At 39.8% G+C, this 23,059-nt stretch overlaps 1 protein-coding gene across 1 annotated transcript in view; it reads left to right on the forward strand.

The window, feature by feature from the left end:
* Nucleotides 1-385: 385 nt before the first annotated feature.
* Nucleotides 386-23,059, forward strand: part of LOC139470378 (polypeptide N-acetylgalactosaminyltransferase 1-like) — a 28,157-nt gene continuing 5,483 nt past the window's right edge. The window contains exons 1-11 of the mRNA XM_071252796.1: nucleotides 386-462; nucleotides 782-1,461; nucleotides 2,239-2,392; nucleotides 15,829-15,995; nucleotides 16,216-16,380; nucleotides 17,844-18,051; nucleotides 19,316-19,433; nucleotides 19,624-19,809; nucleotides 20,804-20,932; nucleotides 21,886-21,990; nucleotides 22,394-22,519. Coding sequence (XP_071108897.1) covers nucleotides 975-1,461; nucleotides 2,239-2,392; nucleotides 15,829-15,995; nucleotides 16,216-16,380; nucleotides 17,844-18,051; nucleotides 19,316-19,433; nucleotides 19,624-19,809; nucleotides 20,804-20,932; nucleotides 21,886-21,990; nucleotides 22,394-22,519 — 1,845 coding nt within the window. The 5' untranslated portion in view covers nucleotides 386-462; nucleotides 782-974. The remainder of the gene's footprint in view (nucleotides 463-781; nucleotides 1,462-2,238; nucleotides 2,393-15,828; nucleotides 15,996-16,215; nucleotides 16,381-17,843; nucleotides 18,052-19,315; nucleotides 19,434-19,623; nucleotides 19,810-20,803; nucleotides 20,933-21,885; nucleotides 21,991-22,393; nucleotides 22,520-23,059) is intronic.

Raw genomic sequence — 23,059 nt, forward strand, 5'->3', positions numbered from 1 at the left:
TCTGGGTCTACTGTCTATCACAGTCCTTCCTCGTTAGGTCATCCTGTGTCTCAGTCGTCAGTACTGTGGCCTCTTGCCAGTGATACATGTTTTTTCCTGTGGCCAGTGTAAGGCGGGTCAGTTCACTGAGGTCGTGTTTCAGTGTTGAACAAGCCTTAAATGTTTTCCGGATCACCATTCACATCCAATCCGCACAAACAATTTAATTTATGACCTTGTCGATTTGTATAATTCATAAGAATGTTGTCTCGAGGTAATGTCATTTGCTCACCACACAGACGCGCCTATCCAGAAACAACATGTTGTTGATCGATTCAGTTAACGGCGAGCAACATTTATGCATAAAGTGACAGCTTGTCCTTTGGTGTATGTCGATTTTACAGGTAACACGTTTCAAGCTTACTATACTGCAGATATGTCCACAGACAGAACTTTCATGCAAGATCAGGACAAACATCATGGGTAGGTGACAATCATAGTACGAAGTCCTGTGTAAATTGTATACTGTTTCATTATCAGTTAATATTTTATGATCATATTTTGAGATAATTTGTTCAACCATGTATAGTTGATTATCAACATATATAGTAGTGCTGTATAACGCAAAATGAATACTTCGTTGTAAAGGTTCTCATGACAAACTATCAATATAATCTGTTCTACACGCCCACTTCAGTTGTTCATATTTCTGCAGGGTTAGTAGTCAGGCCACAGTTCACATACGTATAGCAAATTATTTCGCCGTACCACCTTGTGTACAAAATATTTTATTTATCTCCAGGCTACGAATGAAAAGGGCAGAACGTTGTGGATGTGTTAAATTCGATCTGACAACATTTTAGTTATAGCCCAGCGTGTCAGCTTACTGTTGGAGGAAAGGCCTTTGTGCCGCAGGTGTTGGATTTTTTCTACTTTTGAGAAAGTCACTGGAATATCGCTGACCGACCGAGGATCTAAACCATTGTGAATACATCATGTCGCGCATACCTCTGTGTAGGACCGTGAGCAAGTGGGTTCCACGACGATGGTGGCATGTAGTTAGTTTAGGGCTCGTCACATATATCGTCTGTACTTTTGTCTTCACTGGACATTATTTCCAATCTCACAAAAAAGCCACTGACTCTGAAGCAAAACCATCGGATGCGTTTTCTCGGTTCGTCATTAGCAGTGGTAGTGACGCCAAACAACCTGTCAAGAAGCAAGACGCTGTAATGGCACAGTCGTTGATCAATAATGGACACAAACGAAATGATGCATTGGTTGTGAACCATAACCAGTCAGAAGCAAAATTAAAAGATGATGATGACGACAGCGACGACGTTGAGGATGGTGAAAAACCCAGAAAAGCTGCTGCAGAGCACAAACGCAACATTCAAAAAGATATGAATCAAGAAGTTTTTGCACAACCAGAAGCGAAAGACCAGCAATATCCGCCATTAGTGTTTAATGACGTGGGACCAGGTCAGTCAGTTCTTATACAAACATGGTTCCGCTACCAGCAGCAGATTATCGCAGATCGACATACCTTTTTTCAGAATTAAAAAGCATTTGTTGGCATTGCACAAAATAAATTGATATCAATAAAAACGGAGACAGATGTGGATCATTAATAAATAATTCTCAGTCATTTTTAATTCTCAGCTATTTTCATTTAAAATCCATTCATAAACGAGTACAGATGTCATGTGAGTCTGTACATACAGGATATATACAGCGGAACAAAGTGTTGCCAATCATGTTCATTCAACGTTCAGTACAAACTTCCAATGTGTGTACTTTGTCTAAACCTAGGTGTCGATAACTCTCTTTCCAAGAATGGCCACACACGTGGAATACATATGATAGCTTTGGACTGTGTTGAATAGAGTTGTCTATGATCGTGTGTGTTGTCTGTATGAAGTTAAATCAAAGTTAGGAAAGATGGTATTTTTCATGTGGAAGTAAATACACCCAGTTTTATTGGTTGGAAGTTGTTGAAAGTGAGCGCTGAAGGCTATGGGATTGTCTGTATTGTAGCATGTGTGTGGCAGGATTAATTAATCCGGACGAGTGTACCGGTGCCCTACAGTGTTATGTTTTTTCTAAGAAAGGCCTGTCTTCAGTGACATTAACTAATATTATAGATAAAAAAATCGCTGCAAGTTCGCTGATGTTACCGCAAAGGTAACAAGTATTTCATGTTCCTTGTTATATGTACAATGTATGGAATCTAATAGAACCAACTGGAATATTTTGCAGGACAGATGGGGGAGCCCGTTTTCATCGACGAAAAGAATCTGGATGGAGAAGAAAAGGGAATTTACAAAGCTGGTTTCTCGAACAATGACTTCAATGAATATGCAAGCAATTTGATATCTGTGGATAGAAGGCTTCCCGACATCAGAGACCCTCTGTGAGTATGAGTTCACGCCCACTCTCATAGCATAAAGACCCACGGCATAAGTAAATTAACTTGCAATACATCAGATACATTCTACCCATGTCTTGCCATGTGTTTTCTCGATTCCGTAAACTCACAGCTCAACACAGAGACTCATTAAACACCCATAATATGATATAAGGCCCTGGCAGGGGGAGTGGGGGGGGGGGGGGGGGGGGGGGGGGGGGTGCGCGAATAAAAAGGCGCTATTGACTAATTACTTGTGTCCTTAAACAAATACATCCTAGTGTCAGGGAAAAAACAACAAATTCAAGTTTGACTTTGAGCAAAGTGACCCGGTGGGGTTGGTGGTGGAATGTGTCCCCAACACCACTTTGCTGGTTGCAAAGTCTGGTGGCTGAGGGCACTGTAGCTGCCATGCCCTGTTCATGGAATACGTATTTTTGAAAAAAATAAAGCAATTTCGTTTAAATCTAAATAGTTTTTATTGAATGTTTGTGTTATACATTTTGCCCATGCCAGAAGGGCAAATTCGGGGATACATTAAGTGGCGTGGATCAACCCTTGTTACAACCCTTAATTGTAAAACATACTCTTAATGTAAAATGTTTTTACATTTAGGCTTGCGGGTTCACCCGTGTTACAACTCTTAATGTTAAAAAATACTCTTTATATAAAAAGGTTTACATGGGTACAATGTGTGAAGCCCATTTCTGGTGTCTCCCGCCGTGATATTGCTGGAATATTGCTAAAAGCGGCGTAAAACCATACTCACTCACTATTTTTCGGATATGTAGTCTATAACTTTGCTATGGCAGTTTAGCATATCCTGTAGGTAGACCATTGTTGATTGAAAACAGCGAAAACAGGATATTAGGCATACGACCTGTTGAGTATTTCATCAGTTAGGTTCCGACCATTCGATCTTCTGGGGGAGCTGACCGCGGAACTACGCACCAGGTGAGCTGTAAATGCTATCATTCGAGACATTTCATGAATAACTCGTATTGGATGGTGAATAGATGTCGCATGAGGGATGACGCAGCCTTACAAAGGATGGCAATACGTCACATGAGCCTTTCGGTAATCTTGCATGTATGGATAAAAATAAAGCTACCTAGAACTGTCCTATGGGGAATTAAATACTTACCGCATACGTGTGATAATGTTAACATGAGTATCCTCTGCAATCATATTCCACGACATAATCGCAAACTCTGTGTTTTTAAGATTATACGAAATAGGCTAGAGTACCTAAAGGACAAAAACTAGTGTGTCTGAGTTCGGAGTCCAATAACGTCAAAATACGAAATCAGACAATTTCTAAATTTCGACCAATCAGAGGCCTCCGTTCCGTTTCAATGGTACCACAGAGGTGATAGAAATGAAGGCATGTCGTACAGTGTCCGTAGCTACACCTACGTACATATCTGAAAGAAATCGATCTTGTAGTGTATTAGCTGTTCAGACAAATTGAAACGACGAAGTAATAAACGGCAAGAACTCCACCGAAATGAAAACCCCCAAAGAATTGCAATGTTCCCAACAACATGTTGAAGTAGCCAAGTGTACAAAGTTTAATTGAAATCAGTCAATTAGTTTAGGAGGAATTGTATCTATATATCACAAATAGGGTAAACTATCTAAATTTCGACCAGTCAGAGGACTCCCTTCCGTTGCTCTTGTAATAAAATGTGGTTTGTGTGCAAAACTATATCTAAAAATCTTTTAACGAGCCGAACAACTTAGTCGAGCTATCAGATGCCTCAGTCACATTACCATGATGGTAAGAGAACCTTTTCGGTTGAGTCCTGAAATAATTGTACTTAAATACCAAATTTGAACGAAATCGGCTGAATGAAACGTCAGTAATGACCTATAAAGAAAATCTGTAAATAACGACAAGGTTGTCTTTGTTGAGAGGTTATTGGAATATGAAAGGTGCAGTTCACTTTCACAAGTTCCATGGCTCTAGCATATGTTTTTCCTGTGAAAACACGCCAAGTTGAAGGATAAATATATTCTATTACGAATAATTGGTCTTAACTTTATTCAGTACGGGCCTTTCAATACAAACGATATAAAATTTAGGTGCAAACAGTATAAAATACAACACATTCCTTGGCTTTTTTTTTAAAAAGCAGTTTTAACATAATTGCATATTATCAAAGTTGGAGTATTTGTGTTCTTACAGCATTGGCGTACTTTGCTGTATATATATATATATATATATATATATATATATATATATATATATATATATATATATTGATAATGGGGACTTGCGAGGACAGTAGTGTATTAAACTTCAGAATATTTGGAAATATGTAAATTTAGATTTTATGTAACTTTGCCGAATATGGCTGTTAGCTGTACAAATTGACAAAAAGTAACATTCATTTTCGATATGGTTTAAGTTACAAACTTTACATTTTCTAAATTCACCAGGAATATTGAAATGTCGTCCACGTTCATTTTCTAAATTGTGAGAATTGAGTCGAAAACACGTCAATGTTGTCCTGAATTTATTTACAGTTATACAACTCAGATAGTTATCACAAGAAATAGATGTGTAAGTGTGCATAATAAGCCATTTTGGGTTTTTCGGATAGATCATTATGCAAAAAAACTTAAATAAGTTGTCATTTATCCGCTGACGTAACATATTTAAAAAAAGTTTTATTGCCACATGTTTGAAAGTACCAGACATCACAAAATCCTGATCTAAAAATAACAGTTTCAAGTTTCGTAAACCAGTTTACGTGGCCTGGTTTATCGTACAACCCCAACATATTATAACATTTTTGTGGATTCCTGCATATTGAAAAGAGACAGCCAATATTGGACACATTTCAAAACAGCAAGCGACTGAATAGAAGATCTACCACACTTGCCCAGCACTCCATTATTTGAAGTTGATAACCTTTGATAAACGTCCCCCTTTTTCAAAAATAACTATATTTTTTTCGATAGATTCACTGACATTTCCCATTTACAGTAATCATGAAAGATATTCAACTTCCTTTGTAAGTTGTTGACAGTATTGCCAAATATAATAAGGTCATCCGCAAATAGAAGTAGAAAAATATGAATAAATTCCGGATGTAACAGAACACCAAAACGACATTTTGTTCCATTTCAGTAACCAGTTGGTTTATAAACAACCTTAACAAAAAGGGACTAAACATACACCCTTGCCTCACACCCATGAAGCAATCAAATGTACGAACACAAGCCTTTACATTACTGTCGATGGAAACAGCACCCAAACCATGTTTTACAATAGCTTCCATAGAAGATGACGCTGAATGGAGTCGAATGCTTTAGAGAAATCAATAAATGCTACATAAAATACCTCAATTTCGTGAAAGATAACGCTGAATGACAGAGTTTAAACAAAACAGTTATCGTAGTTGAAATAACCTTTTCGAAACCCTGACTTACATTCAGATATTTTATGAAGTGTTGCAGCCAAATACACAAGTCTTTTGTTTAAAATGTACTTTTCAGAAAAATACATTTATACGAGGAACCGTACGAGGTATTGAGCCAAAATGTTGTGGAGAGAACACTTGGTGATTGTAGTCATCTCAGTTATCGGTACATAGGAAAAGTCCAAGGTGAAGGTCAGCTACCATCAATAACGCGTATGTCAATATATACTCTTCAAAAAAAGAAACTTGATACTGACTTTCAAAATGTAATATAATACGATTGTTTTAAAATAGGACACAGAAACCATAATTGAAACACTGTTTGAAGATCAATGTACCTAGACAGACACACGTACATGATACAGTTAATGTCACAGGGGTACAGAAAATGTCAGTATCGGTTGTACCCACCACGTGCATCAATCATCGCTTGACACCGACGACCCATAGATGCAATCAAGTTGTCAATAACACGCTGTTGGATGTGCTGCCATTCATGCTGAAGTGCATCAAGAAGCGCCGGAAGTGTTTGGGGCGATAGATTCCTTCTGCGAACGCGTCGATCCAACTCGTCCAACAGATGCTCAATCGGGGACAAATCAGGTGACCGGGCTGGCCAAGGTAATGTCTGGATGTTGTTGTGCTGTAAGAAGTCCTGACAAACACGTGCAATATGCGGTCGAGCGTTGTCCTGCTGGAACTGTCCGCCATGAACGTTGACGTGAGGAAGAACGTAAGGCTGTAGGATCAAGTCTCTGTAACGCACACCTGTCAATGCATCCGCCACATGCACGAGAGGCGTCCTACCACCGTGATGAATTCCGGCCCATACCATGACACTCCTGCCGCCAAATGGGACAACCTGCTGCACACAGATGGGGGCGTAACGTTCTCCCCGACGTCTGTAGACACGTGCGCGCCCATCAGCACGTGTGAGTAGGAAACAGGACTCGTCAGTAAACAGTACATTTCTCCACCTTGCATGTGCCCATCTAACCCTCTGTTGGCACCAAAGAAGAAGGTCCTCAAGATGACGTGGGGTCAATGCATGACGTCGAACAGGTCTTCGTGCAAAAAGTCCAGCCTCCCTCAGTCTGTTGCGTACCGTTTGATCTGATATTCTGCGTACCCCAGGGATCTGTGTGGTTGTAGACGTGGCTGTGGAAGTGCGGTCCCGGAGGTGTCGCAGCCGGATGTATCGATCTTGTGCTTGGGTTGTCACCCTTGTCTTCCTGACCTTGGTCTGTCGTCAACTCTGTTGGTGTTGTTGTATCGGGTCCACAGTGCGGAGATTGTCTGTCTGGATACGCCAAAGTGCCTGGCCACTTCTTGCTGAGTTGCTCCAGCTTGTAATCTCCCAATGGCGCTGTTCCGTTGAGCTGCATTCAGTCTTGGCATTCTGTCACCGCCTCTACTGCCGTTAAAAGGACTGTATGAACAGCCGTGGATTATGCCTAAATGCAGGATCCTGTGCTGCACGTTTTTCGCTGTAAAATTGATCCCCAAACGCTACGTTTATGTGCTTTGCATGTTTTTTCGCGAATTATAGACACATCATCTTTCTGTTTGACTTATTTGGTTCTCATTTAATGTAATTATTACATATTTGGCAAAAGTGGTCTTACATCTATGTCAAGTTTCATTTTTTGAAGAGTATATATATGGAATCAATTGCGGCCTGACATCTCCTGCCCATGGAAGAGACGAGTATGCGAATCACATCCTTGGGAATTGTAGCACACGCGGCCTGCAACGCTAAAGCCAACTGCTGCAACGTCTGGGGTTGTGCTTGACGTCGGTGTAGCCGTCTATCCAATTCATCATACAGGTGCTCTATAGGAATCAAATCCGGGGATCTGGAGGGCCAGGGGAGAACATCAACGTCTTTGTTGTGTAGACAGTCTCTTGTGATCAGTGCTGTCCGCGGTCGAGCGTTGTCCTGCTTGAATACATAGTTGCCGTTAGCTGCTATTGTGAGGACGTGTGGTGGGGTATTTGGCTGATGTATCGCTGAGCCGTGAGATTGCCCTGGATAAATACCAAACCTATCCCGCCATGATGAGAGATAGACGCCCACATCATAACGCTACTCACACCAAACCTGTCCACTTCCTGTACGCAGTTTCCGGCGTAACGTTCTCCCCGACGTCTGTAGACCCGTGCTCTTCCATCCCCTCGACGGAGGAGAAATCTTGATTCGTCGCTGAACCAGACATCTGCACATCGCAGTTGAGACCATACCAAGTGCTGACGACACCAATGAAGTCGTTGCTGACGATGTTGTCGACGCAATATGTAGCGTCGAACAGGACGTCTTGCTCGAAGACCTGCTGCTCTTAAACGGTTTCGCACGGTCTGGTTGGAGATTCGGCGCGGTCCGGGTATTTGGGATGCGGTGGCCCTGGTCGTCATTCACGTAGGTGGCGCAGTCGATCTTAGGTGGGAGTGGTTACTCTTGGTCGTTCCGTCCTTGGTCGATCACGTGTTGACCCATGCTATTGAAACCGATCTCATAGCCTTGTGATGGTGCTGGGCGTTCACTGCTGCAGGGTCTGATAACATCTTATAACATCATATAGTATAGTATCAGCTTCTGAAGCACCTACTTGAACCAGGTTTAGAATCCTTCTGATTATGGACACCCGATAGAGTCCCTTCTTCGTGGCGTGTGTTTAGTTGTGCCAATTCCGAAACCTGTACGGGGTCATACTTATCCCTCACATTATCGACATACAATGCATTTCCTCAACCAGCTGCGTTTACAAAACCATAGAACGCATGATCAATAATCGATTACCATGGTACTTACAATATAATATTTTCATAACAAATATACAATGAGGTACCATCGATCAACTAGTTCCTTTCTAATCATTTGTCAAAAATGCCATAATAAATAAACAACACGCTGTGTGTGTCTTTTTCGATCTCGAAAAAGAATATGACACAACATGGACATACGGTATTTGAATAGATTTACAAAACATTGGATTGAGAGGCCTTTTGCCCCAATTTATGTACAAAATTTTAAATGACAGACGATTTCAAGTCCATGTGGGCTCAGTCCTGTCTGATAATTATAATCAGGTTCAGGGTGTCCCACAAGATAAATAGCCTCTCTAAGGTTTTAAATGATTCTATAGATGAATAGATTTTCTAAGATGATTTTAACATATCTTGTCGGGGTAAGAATATACAGAATTAGAAACAATTGCAGTTATTTCCAAATAGAATTTAAAAAGTGGTCGCTAGAAAATGACCAAATTGTATACATTTTTGTCGAAAATAGAAGCCACATCACGATCCTGAACAAAAATTGGATGACACGCCTATCAAGATTGACATATGTTTGATAGACATTTGACATTTAACCAAACCATATAAAATATCTGAAAGCCATATGTCTGAAGGCGCTCGACATATAAAAAGTCGTTTCAATGTGGGGAGGTGATCAGAAGACCCTCCTCCAGTTATGTAGATAGGGCTCTCATTCGTCCAAAGTGGATTACGGCTTCATCGTTTATAGAGGAGCATGCAGAAGTAATCTTAAAATATACTTGATTATATTCATCATTAAGGACTATGTCTCTGCCTTGGATCCATCACAACATCTCCATCTCGCCTAAACTCCGACGTATGAAAAGTATATTTACAGTATATCGCTAAATTATCTTCAAATCAATCTAATCCTACGTAATCCATCGTACGACTGCGTTTTTCATTCCCTCTATGGGGAACTTTGCCAAGAGAAATCTTCACTTATTCCCCCTCTTGGAAAAAGGATAAAAACCTCGTCTTCGCATCCTTGGCAACTGACAAAGCCAGACTTAGACCTGACGTTGACAAAACTAAAGAAATCACAAAGTAATCAACTCATTTATCAGCAAGAATACAATCAACTAAGAACAAAATATGATACATACAAATCTATGTTTACTGATGGATCCAAGGATTGGGACGCAGTTGTTAGCACTAGTCTCACTGGATCCAGAACCGTATCGTCCAGGGTACCACATGACCAGTTACCAATTGCCATTGATTGTCAGCTCTTAAATATATCATTAATTAATCTAAGCATAACCAGTTCATACTATTTTCATACTCTCTTTCGTGTATTTAGGCTATTAAAAATATGCCATATACACATCCACTCTTAATCGAAATGTTTGAATTATATAATGATCTAGCTACTTGCCAATACAGCATCGTGTACTGTTTTCCCCAGCCATGTTGGAAGCGTTGGTAACAATGGCTGACAGTACGGCTAAAGCAGCACTCAACATATCTGTGACACCACATCTTATCCTATGTCATTGGATGTTACGTTAGAGATATTGTTCAAAAGAAGCGGGACACCAAAGTAGGTATAAATGTTTTACATGAAATAAAACCAACTATCGGCTACACCTACTTGAGTTGTCAGTCCAGATTTGAAGAGGTCATAATAAAACGATGTCGTGTTGGCCATAGAAGATATACACATAAATAATTATTGAAAGTTGAGGATCCTCCATTTTTTATCTCTTGTGATGAGAGAATTACAGCCAAGCATGTCCTGTTTGAATGAAGACATGGTGTAAATCCTGCTGGGGAACCGCGCAGGAAGCAGAAGTATCGGTCCCCAGTATGGTGGCCTAACTTTGGTTGCTGTCGATCTCAAGCTCGATTTTATAATATAATGTTATGCATAGTGACATCGTTTAAAAAGTTAAACACACCCCTATTTCTGAACCATGACAAATGGCAAAATCATCGCATGTGATGACTGACCACGGGAGGTTGGCGATAATTGAGTCATTATCATTATTGTAATCATATTGATAATTTCATCGGATAGAACACACATTTGACAACAAATAAAAAAGATATTGGTGAGTTGTGATTGAAATTTATTGACAAAGACATCATGGTAACACAGGTAATGTTTTTGACCTTAGACAATGCCTACAAAAAAGTATGGAGCTGCAAGATTAAGTAAACGAGTTACGTTTGATATTTCATGTGAAAATGTTCCTAAAGGTCTCTACATGACACGTGAAACAGATCAGTAGCGGGTATAACCGCCACGTGCCCGGATGACGCATTCCACCCTACGCCTCATGCCTCCAGTCACACGTTGGATCTGTTGATGGGTCCTGATGCAATACTGCTTCCAATTGGCGTAAATCGTGTACAGGAGGATCTCGTGCATGTATGCACCGCCCCAGAATATCCCAAACATGTTCAAGGGGGTTCAAATCTGGGCTCATTGCTGGCCAGGAGTCGTTATTACGCATCGACTGCATGCGAACGATGAGGCCTGGCATTGTCATCCATGTACAAAGGTCGCGTAGCAAGAGGGTGGGTGTCGAGATGAGGAACGACGACTGGCCTCAAAACGTCCCGGATGTACTGAGCCCCTGTTAAGTTGCCCCTTATGGTGACCAAATCCAACCTGCAATCATGAGAGATACACCCCCAAACCATTACCGAGCCCCCGCCGTATGCAACAGTCGGTTTAATGTTCCTGGGGGTGTAGGCCGTGTTCCGGTGCCTTCAAACTCTCGTTCTACCATCAGTGACGTAGAGCAGAAAGCGACCTTCGTCTGACCTATGGATCCGTCTCCAAGTTCTCCGATTCCAATTCTGTCGCACAACACATATTGTACACCATTCTAAACGAGCAGCTTTGTGGTGATCTCTCAGCAAGGGACGTTTTATGACTCGCCTAGCTCTCAGTCCTGCTGCTTTCAGCCGGTCCTTGACGGTTCTGGTGCTGAAACGACGATTGGGCAACCACAGCTGTTTCAGACGAGTACTTTTTAACGTTTGGATATACAGCTTTTAGGGATACTTGAGGGTAGCATGCTGCACGGACATACCATGCATGGCACGTGAGCTTTCGTCACGCATGACTGATTACTTCATCTCGAGAAAATATAATTCTTCCCGTAATTATATCTTTCATGACTGTTACAAATATTGGGACCAAACAATAATGAAATAATGTGCTTAACTTATTTCTTTGTGTATAGTTTTTAGTATGTCTGTGATACTAGTTATTTCTTTGTCCCTTGCTGACAGGTTTTTAGAAAGTCTAAACATATTTCGTATTGATGTTTAAAGTGTTGAAGTCACGATATGGCTGGAATACTGCCGATGTGACAATAGATCTTTACTCACTCACTCAATGAAAAAACTATCGGTTTCCTATTTAGTATTCAAATTCAATGACAGTCATTAAGAATATTTGATGCCCTGGGACATGAATGTTTCAACTTCATCATTCATCACAAAGCTGCTTGTGACAATCAACCTCTGTCTTTTACATCACCACGACAGTGATTCAAAACAATAAATCTCCTTCTTTGGAAGATTCCAGTGGAAGAAAGAACAAATACGTTTTCTTCTTTTCATGTGGGCTGATGATACGTTTTCAAACTTTTGAGGTTTTTCCTGTCTAAATCTCCAAATATGCGATGTCACCAAGTAAATGAAAGGCAGTCAGGTTGAGACAAAAGACAGGATGACAGGACAGCGATCTACATGCTTGCTAACTCGTCTACAGCTGTCAGATCATGGGACAAACTGAGATCATATCAATCTTCTTCTCAAAAACATCAAGTACAATGAAAGTTGAAACTTTGAAGTGCAAAACATTACAACTTCAATGAACGATATCACTGAAAACGTAACTCACTTTAGTAAACTGATACATTGTGGACTGTATTTCCTCCCTTATGTGTATGAAAATGAATATTTGTACCTCTAAGGTATTAAGGTTAACGTAGTAACGCCGGAACTTTGCTCATCATTACATGTAGAAGTGTTCATTTTGAAGCCTACAAGAAAAATAGTTATCTGCTAACAGGACCAGGGGGTCTTGGCGACTTGGCTGACTGCGTACACCGACCGCGTGGGACATAAAATATGTATTAAAAGGCCCTGTTCTAGGTATGCAGTTCACCATCATGATGAAAACAGTGTTGGATTTGCTCCGCTTGCTTCAGAATCAAATAGATCTACTTAATTGAAGTTTTGAATATCAACATAAGAATATTCAACGGTTTCCCTTTGAACTTTGCTTTAAGGTAAGATATGCCAGAGTCACAGAACAATGGCCTGGACAGATATCATGAAGGTCAATATTGATAGGTGTGTGATGAACAATTTTTCGGGGCATTTGTAACAAGTTGTTTTAAACATTCTGGTCAAAGCTTTAAGAAACAGTTAAGTTTATTTATGATAATATTTCTTTTTCTGTTTTCATTATCGATTGGGACAACCCTTTACACGGCATAATACTTGTCCTGAGAGCCAACCAAAATGAAGATTGGGTGGCCACAATGTGTTTGTTGCAGTTTGCAGATTGTGTTGTCACCGTCCCCTCATTGTGTGAGTTGGAAGAGTGTGTGTCATCAATGGGGGACTTGTTATTAACCACTCATTTGACTGGTCCAGACCCCATTGCCCAGGACATCTATGATATAGGTGGCATATTCCTAACAACAGTGTTAACAGCACACTAAAGTCTTATAATATCAATGTGCATCTTCCCGAGGCAAGAGAGTTAACTGACTTTAAAAGTCCAAGTTCCACCCTTGCCGAACTAGGCTGGAATTACTGGGCTCGATCGTAGCGCCACCAGTGGCTAATACCAGCTATGTCCCTTCTAAGCCTCTCATATAGACCAGTCAGATTCCACCACTCGTATCACTTGCGTTTGCTTCACACAAAATGGTGGCGCCCAGTCAGGACGATCTGATCGATAATCAAGATCTATATTGTGATAAAACGGGTCTTACATCGCGAAATGCATCAAATCACGCGAGCACATTGATTAAAAACATGAAAAGATTTGGAAAATATCTGCTGACAACGAGTTGGTGGTGCACATGCTTTGCAAATCCAACAATCGACCGAAATCTGCACGACGGTTTACGAACCGGATTTCGATTCCGGTTCGCGATTTTGATTGGACTATGCATAGACTCGTTAGTCCTGACAAAATGTAACTCCATAATACCAGCCTAGTTCGGCAAGGGTGGAAACTGGACTTTTGTAGTCAGTTCACTCTCTTGCCTCGGGAAGATGATCAATGTGAGACATAAGCACTATTTTCTTGGATCTTCGGGTCAACATACCAAAATTAAGAAAATTGCGCCAAATTAACGGTGTGTGTCAAGCGACAGACGGTCTCATCTACTCGTCTTATTAGTTACCTTCTACAATCACAACATGTTACATGTACATCAGACACACGGAACTTACTATTTCGACAGACCGTTCATAGCGCCAATACCAGTTTCAATGAAGGGACAAACACATTTAAATCGAAACAACACATCGTTTCAATAAACAGTTATCTGAAATACAAAAAGGTACAGCTAATGATTTTCCAATCCCAGTTGGTTATGTCTACTTTTATTGTGGTTGTATTCATTGTCCAATCAAATATTATTTGAGAGTATTTCCCGTCGTCGTGGTAAAATTCCTAATGAAGGAGAGCCGCCTGCTGCGCATTTTGAGGAGTGGGCGCGCTGAGGGACAAAGATGGCGGATGTGGCCAAGTTGCTTTTGTGAAAATAACTCAGGTTGATTGACCAAAATAGGCAAATATGTTCGCAAATAATATCATTTAGTACAGTTTTTTGACAGGTCACTGCCCCTCCGATTCAATTTTAATTATGGTTCTTCACATATTTATTGAAGTATTGACTTCAATATATTTTGCGTTTAATGAGTTATGAACGTAAAACATTTTTGAGTCAATTCTTATGATAAGATATGTCAACAAAAATAACTTCAGACTGCTTATTTAATCTTTCAAACCAAAGCAATTTTAGCCATTAACTCTTTTCAAAGGAAAATTGATAATATCACTTGTAAAGATCTGTTTAAGGTTTTTGACTCTATGGTCACCCCCATCTTAACCTATGGCTCTGAAATTTGGGGTACTTGCTATTAAAAATCGAATCTGTCCAAATCGCCTCTTGTAAGCATTATTTAAAAATAAACAAATCAACCTGCTCAAATATGATTTTAGGGGAATGCGGGAGGTTTCCTTTACAACTCACTTACATGACTAAAGTAACTAAATATTGGTGCAGGCTCTTACATCTTCAACCCCACAGATTACCTTCCCAATGCTATTTAATGCTTAAATCTTTAGATGATGTTGGGCGGGTAACTTGGGCGACTAAAGTTAGAAATATTTTATTCCAATTTGGGTTTGGTTTTGTATGGCTCAATCAAGAGGTGGGTGACTCTAAAGCTTTTATTCTCCATTTTAAGCAAAGGCTTAAAGATAATTTACAGCAATTCTGGAGTGCTTCTGTAAACTTCTCCAAAATGTGATCTTTATAAGCATTTTAAATCCATGTTAAATGTTGAAAGGTACTTGTCATGTCCACTCCCTACCCATTTAAAAATTGTTTTTACTAAATTCAGATGTTCAAATTTTAAAATAGCTTTAGAAACTGGCAGATATAGTAAAACAGACCGTTCACTCAGATTCTGTAACTATTGTAGCAGTAAGGGAGTTAATGTCATTGAGGATGAATTTTATGTACTCTTTAATTGTAATTTATATTCTGCCCTAAGACAAAAATACCTTGTTAATCTTCCTATGCCTACTCATTACAGTAATTCTCATGTAATAAATATTCTTAGTAATCATAATGAGCAAACATTATTTCTAGTTTGTAAATTCTTATATTATGCTCACAAAGTAATTAATGATAAATCCTGTGCCCTGTAAATGTCATGCTCACATGTCTGTATTTTGGGCCATTGGCCTTTTACTCAATAAACATGTCTGTCTGTCTGTCAAACAAAAAAAGGCAGTGACATTGTTCAGCCCAATAAGGCAACACAAGCCCTCCACACATTCTATTATTAACCAATCAAGAAACAGTAGTCCGTTAGTAGGCGTGGCATAATTGTTTTGCTTGTTTAGCCAATCAGTTGCCAGAAAATCACATCCTATTTATAAAGTTTTTTACTTGAATGTTTATGCAATTTGTATCATTTCAGATGTAAAAATCTGACATACACGGGTGTATTACCGGATACCAGTGTGATCATCTGTTTCCTGAACGAGGCTTGGTCAGTTCTCGTGAGAAGTGTGCACTCTGTGATCAACATGACACCTCCACATCTACTAAGGGAAATAATTCTTGTCGACGATGGTTCGAGTCATGGTAAAATATGATTATGCATTTCGTTATCTGGAATTGAGGTGTCTTATGGTTTACATGTATTTATTATATATAACCTTTGAAAGTCACGATATGGCTGAAATATTGCCGATGTGATTTTAAATTTTAACTCGCTCACCCACTTGAATTAAGATGACAATATGAAAGTTTCAGACTCGCTACCCTCATCAGCAAATGTGATACAATGCTTTCTTCATCACAGAAAATCTGAAGAAACCCCTTGAGGTTTACATGACGCGATTTCCGAAAGTGAAGATCCTCCGGAACATGCAGCCAGAAGGACTGATGCGGTCACGCATATTGGGAGCTAAAGCCGCTTCAGGGAAAGTCTTAACATTCCTTGACTCACATATTGAATGCACGACAAGTAAGGGCATACATATAATATCTGTACCAACTACTGCCAACTCAAACTTTACCAATACAATTACACCACACCCCCCCCCCCCCCCCCCCCCACACACACACACACACACTCACACACGCCCTTAAAGCCGAACCTATTGATTTGAATAACAATGACTCGACCCAATTAACAATAACAAAACCACTACCAGGAGTTCTGACCCGTTGTCTGCTGTGTGAATGTACCAACCATCCCATGCACGTTAAACCTACATGAAAACAAAGTAAAATAATTAGTCAAAACCAGGTTTAAAGCAGGGTTAAGTGTGTGCGAGTGTGTTAATTATAGTTTTACTAAGCATCCCAGCACCATTTACGACCGCTGATAGTAATATTTTCATGAAGTAACTACTGCTGATAGTAATATTTTCCATGAAGTTAACACTGCTGATAGTAATATTATCATGAAGTTAACACTGCTGATAGATATATTTTCATGAAGTTACTACTGCTGATAGTAATATTTTCATGAAGTTAACACCGCTGATTGTAATATTTTCATGAAGTTACTACTGCTGATAGTAATATTATCATGAAGTTAATACTGCTGATAGTAAGATTTTCATGAAGTTACTACTGCTGATTGTAATATTTTCATGAGGGTACTAGTGCTGATAGTAAGATTTTCATGGAGTTGATGAATTTAATACGTTTGGCTATCATTAGTAATTAACATTAAGATCTTATCATTCAATAACGAGAGAAATTCACGCAAGGCTTTAGAAATTAATGAGAACTACCAAACAATCAAAGTAGACACAATTTATGGATAACAACTTCTTTAATAACTGTAGAGGCGACGTTTCGGTAAAGATCCCTACTGTTGTCAAGCAAGGCTAAATGGTGAGTGAGGTTATACGCCACTTTTAGCAATATTCCAGCAATATCACGGCGGGGGACACCAGAACTGGGCTTCACACATTGTACCCATGTCGGGAATCGAACCCGGGTCTTCGGCGTGACGAGCGAACGCTTTAACCACTAGGCTACCCGACCGTCCCTGTGGGTGTTGTATGACAACAAAGGGATAATACAGTAATAACATGATGGACTGAGAACACATGATGAGGAAGCCAATAACACAGGAATCCAATTAAACAGGATAAGTATACATCGGTGGGGTGATTATTGCTTAATGAGTTCATAGTAGTCGGATGGGATCAAACAGTCTTGATCTCAAACAATCACCGTTGCTCAGTAAGCATTTTTGTTCAGTCAGCCATCTGCAACGTCCCCGATTGTACAATCACCAAGAGATTGCACTTCATAGAAGAATACGATGTGTGTGCATGTTTGCAAGCAAAGGTCACCGGGTCATTCACTGAACAGAGAACAATTTTATCAATATCTTGAATATCATCTATATCCTGTTTAGTAATACTCTGAATTAATTATTAGATGATATATCTTTGCGTTGTACTACAGACTGGTTACCACCCCTGCTGATGAGAATACGTGGCAATTCAACAAGAGTTGTTTGGCCAGCCATACCCGGTATCGATAAGAACACGTTTGCATTCAAGACAGATGTGGATGCTAAAGTTCTTCAAGTTGGAATATTTACCTGGTCGTTGGTATACACTTGGGAAACTCCTCGTCTAGAGGACAGAGAAACGCCCATCTCCCCGGTGAAGTATGTACAAGTTTGTTCATGTGAAACACGACCCAAATCTACTTGACTTATCATATTGTTTTATTGGCCTTCGTATAGAGGATAGCCTCTCAGCACGAACTTACTCCAGAATATCCCTCTGTCCCAGGGGTGTCTATAGAAAATATCTCTATCCCCTGGGGTATTTTATATTAGCATACCCCTCGCTAGAGGTGGATTTTGCATTTTAACACAATCGAAATGTGCAAAAGATATGAAAAATGACTTCTTTATACTTCAGTGGATCGAACTTGCAACCTTCGTATCTGTAGCTTAGCTGGAAAACCACAATGCTTTTTAGAATCTCTTTTTCAAGAATATATACACCAGCTAGAGATATTTTGCGTTCCTTTTTTAACGTTCATGGCTTTTCTGAGAAGTGTTTGAAACCAAAAATTATTGACAAATATTATTTCAGACGTTTCGTTCGGTTTATATATAAGACAAAATAACTTTCACAGCATTAACACAGCACAAATAATGTTTGAAGCATACCTACCTATTGATGCAAGTACCTACACTGTCATGAAGCGCACATGTGTAACCCAGAAGGTAAAACTTATTGTAATTTGCTTGTGGTCCCTTCAGAATCAGGAATGAGAATATTGCACATTTCAGTTTAAATATTTATGTAATATATAAAAAGTAGAAAAACAAACATATTATGAAAATAATAGCTAGTGATATGTTTTCACGACGATGTCTTCCGTAAACATTTGTTATTCATTTTTCAAGGGACAGTCATAGTGGTATGCACGATAATATTGACATTGATATATCTACAGTGGGAATGTTATTAATATTTTTTTCATAATTAATCTGTTCAAAGTAATAGCTATATTATGGTAATATTATTTTATAATGAGCGAGAACTGTGGAGACATTCAGATACTGTAAACAATTGAGAGCCGCAACATTTATTTTCATTATTATTTATGTATTTCGTATGTACGCATATCAATATACATATGTGAGACAAAGATAGAGTTTCTTTTAAAAGTTTGTTTACATCTTTCCAACTATTACTCATCCCCATGTAACTTTCTGAAACCAAAACAGATATAGCACGTGCAATATTACACTTCCCCTCGGGGTTTTATGACATTTAAAGCCCTCGGACGTGTTTTATCCTAAACATAATATAACACAACTTGAGAATACCATTCGTAGTATGTTAGTAGCAGTATGCGTATATTTTTAAGAATGGAAAGTCGAAACAGAAGAGCATGTATGAATTTTTCTTCAGGAGTCCTACCATGCCAGGAGGACTGTTTGCAATAGACAAGGATTTCTTCTTTCATGTTGGGACGTATGATGACGGTATGTCATTCTGGGGAGCTGAGAATGTGGAAATATCATTTCGGGTAAGTGGAAAAGGGAACATGTTTGTGTACTGTAACACATGTTATACCTGGGCATTCGAACCCACACTCTCAGAATGAGGCACCTAATCGCCAGCACTCAAAATCAGCGATCTAACCCACTGAGCCATCGAGGCTTCCACTAACTATAATACAACTAGTCATGAATTCATTGATTTCATGTGTTTTACAGATCTGGATGTGTGGAGGGACAATCGAGCTGATACCTTGTTCTGTAGTTGGTCACATCTTTAGGTCCAAAAACCCCAACAGTGGTGGCGCCAACACCGGCAAGTGGCTGCGGAACACACTGAGAACAGCCGCAGTGTGGCTAGACGAGTACAAGCATTTCTACTCTAGGGTGTCAGGAAGAAAACTGGTAAGAAATATGCAGTAGAAATAGTCCAACTGGGGATGAGGAACACTAGGATGTGGAGGCCACAAGGTCTTAATAAAGGAGTTTCCGGTTTGTCAGTCGTGCCACCTTCTTAAACTCTAAAACTCTCAAATTCTCTTGGGGGTTGTATGGAGACAAGATATTTACATCTTCATCTGCAAAACCAGATATGTTTTGATATACAATATGAGCCTAAAAATTGTTTTTAATTGTAACACTGTATTTTTGTGACAGACATAATCATTTATTTCAACAATCCCATTACGATTAGGGGGCACGGGTGGCCCAGTCGTCTAAGGCGCCGCGATTCGCTGTGCAGAGTTGCGTCCCTTGGGCACGCTAGAAACCTATGATTGTGGGTTTGAATCTCGGTTCGCTCCCATTATGTTTCTAGGTTTGTCAGCACCATACCCGTGATCGTGGGTTTCACCGAAGTGGTAAACGTCTGAGACCTGCATCACTTCGGGCTTTCCTCCCACATCAAGCTGACACGCCGCGATATAACTGGAATACTGTTAAAAGCGGCGTTAAACCCAACTCACTCACTCACTCACTCACTCAAGTACGATTATTGCTTCCAAGCATTATCTGGGACTATTCATTATTTTCTATAAATTCCCAGCCCCCCTGACATAAATATAGGTCATTATGCACAACTACAGAGAAATTTATATATCAGCCATAACCTGGTTAAACTCTCAGAAATCACTCAAATCGGTTGATTCCGGAAATAGAATAAGAGGATGCGAGTGATTTCTCCAGTACGGAAACTATTTAAGTTTTTTTTCAAAATCTTATGTCAGTTTCAGGTACCTCTGTCAGCTGAGACATGTTAACATCTTTGCAAATGAAACACAAGTGTAGCTGTGTCCAGGTCAACGTTTTGTGTATAGGCCAAAACAACCCCTCAAACTGATAGGAAGTCGTGTTGTTGTTAATATAGTACACAAGGCTAACATATTTGTTCGGTTTTCAGGTTAACTACGGGGATGTGTCGGCGCGTCTACAACTCCGACAACAACTCAAGTGTAGAAGTTTTCAGTGGTATTTAGAAAACGTCTACACAACAGTTTTCTTACCGACAAGAGCAAAGCTTAGTGGCCTTGTACGTGAATTTAATTCAGTATTTGATAAATGATGTGGTGCAAAACAAGGCTACACTACTAATACTTATCTAAAGGAACCGTTTTGCTCAGCAGTTGGTAGATTTATGCCCTTGAATTAATGGCTGTCTCTTCCGTTTGGCTGATGTATGCCACATATGTATTGCAATGATGGTTGGTTTAAAATTAACATGTCTTCCAAAATACGGCGAGCCTTCTTTCCGAGAAAGGGGCAAGTACTACTATTATAGCTTCAGCTGCTGTCGCTACTGCTGCTACTATTACTTCAATGACCGCGACTACTACTATCACTACTATCACCACAACGACCACTGCTGACATTATACCCACTTCAATCACCGTGACTTCTACTATTATTACCACCACAACGACCACTGCTGACATTATACCCACTTCAATCACCGTGACTTCTACTATTGTAACTATCACCACAACGACCACTGCTGACATTATACCCATTTCAATCACCATGACTTCTATTATTATTACCACCACAACGACCACTGCTGACATTATACCCACTTCAATTACCGTGACTTCTACTATTATTACCACCACAACGACCACTGCTGACATTATACCCACTTCAATCACCGTGACTTCTACTATTATTACCACCACAACGACCACTGCTGATGTTATACCCACTTCAATTACCGTGACTTCTACTATTATTATCACCACCACAACGACCACTGCTGACATTATACCCACTTCAATCACCGTGACTTCTACTATTATTACCACCACAACGACCACTGCTGATGTTATACCCACTTCAATTACCGTGACTTCTACTATTATTACCACCACCACAACCCCTGGGGATATTATAACCGCTTCACACTCCTGCCACTTCTTTGACTGCCCATCTTGTTGTTAACAGATAATATACGGCTTTAGTCCCTCTGCCACACGCCGCCCTCTATTTCAGATTCACAGCAAGCATGACTCGTCTTTCTGCTTGCACGGCGAAAGTGATCACATTAACAGACTTGTTCTTATGCGGAAATGTGAAAAGAAATATTTTCATAACCAAGTGAGTCAAAGTTTATTTCTGAACTGAAATAGAAGATATACGTTAGGTGACGTCAGAACCTATTTTAACTAACCATCCTTCAGACCGTTCCCACGTCCTGTGGCGCATCCTCAGGATAACACAAAACCATTCAATATGTCTTGGTAGAAGAATGCATTGGAACGTTATATTTGTATATTTATAGTTTCAAAGGCAACAAATTGAACTTAGGTTTAAGGGAGGATAGGGTCCATTTCAAAAACGAAAAACATCAACAATTTAGTGGGAAAATATAATTTAATGATGTTTTTTTATTATGCTCAATAGAATGTAATGGCATTGAACAACACGCCATGCTATCACTAAATACTGATTTCATACTGCCGTCAACTGTGTGTTCTGTTTGCGCATGTTTTTGTTGCAGATATTTTATGTCATGCCAAATGATGAACTACGACTCATAGCAAACTGCATGGACATAGGGAAAGGTCGCCCGATTCTATATCCCTGTCACAGATTAAAAGGCAATCAAGAAATTCGTTATACCGAGGTGAGTATGCATGCATGTGTTCAATCCACTCTCTATATGAAGACATTTGTGTTCTCGTTGACACAATCATGAGGATGTTTATAAACTGCAGTAAAACAAAGTACAATATGATGTCCCTATCACGGGTCTTACTGTTATTATTAGATGATGTTTGAATGGTTACCTCTCCCGAACCCAATGTGTTTGGGTCCAAAGCGATGCAGTTTATGCTATAACACATAAAAACGAAAGGATGGGGGGGGGGGGGGGGGACCACGATAAGCATGGTGCATAGTACCCAAGTTACCATGGGGAATCGAACTCACTAGGCGACCCACCGCTTCCGACAGCGTTGATATATTGGTTTATATTCCGACGCCGGGGTCGATTTGAGTGATTGACTAATAGGAAAAAGAACATGGAGTTGACTTCACGAAGGTGTTATTTTTGTGTGTAAAAGAATCCTTGTATGCCATTGCTGTGTATATCTACCCCGACTACATATACTGGTATGCCATGGCTGTGTATACATCCCACAGCTCGGTATACTTGTATAAACCA

The sequence above is a fragment of the Haliotis cracherodii genome, unplaced genomic scaffold (genome assembly GCF_022045235.1).
Source record: "Haliotis cracherodii isolate W230 unplaced genomic scaffold, xgHalCrac1.p SCAF_20, whole genome shotgun sequence".
Taxonomy (NCBI): Eukaryota; Metazoa; Mollusca; class Gastropoda; order Lepetellida; family Haliotidae; genus Haliotis; species Haliotis cracherodii.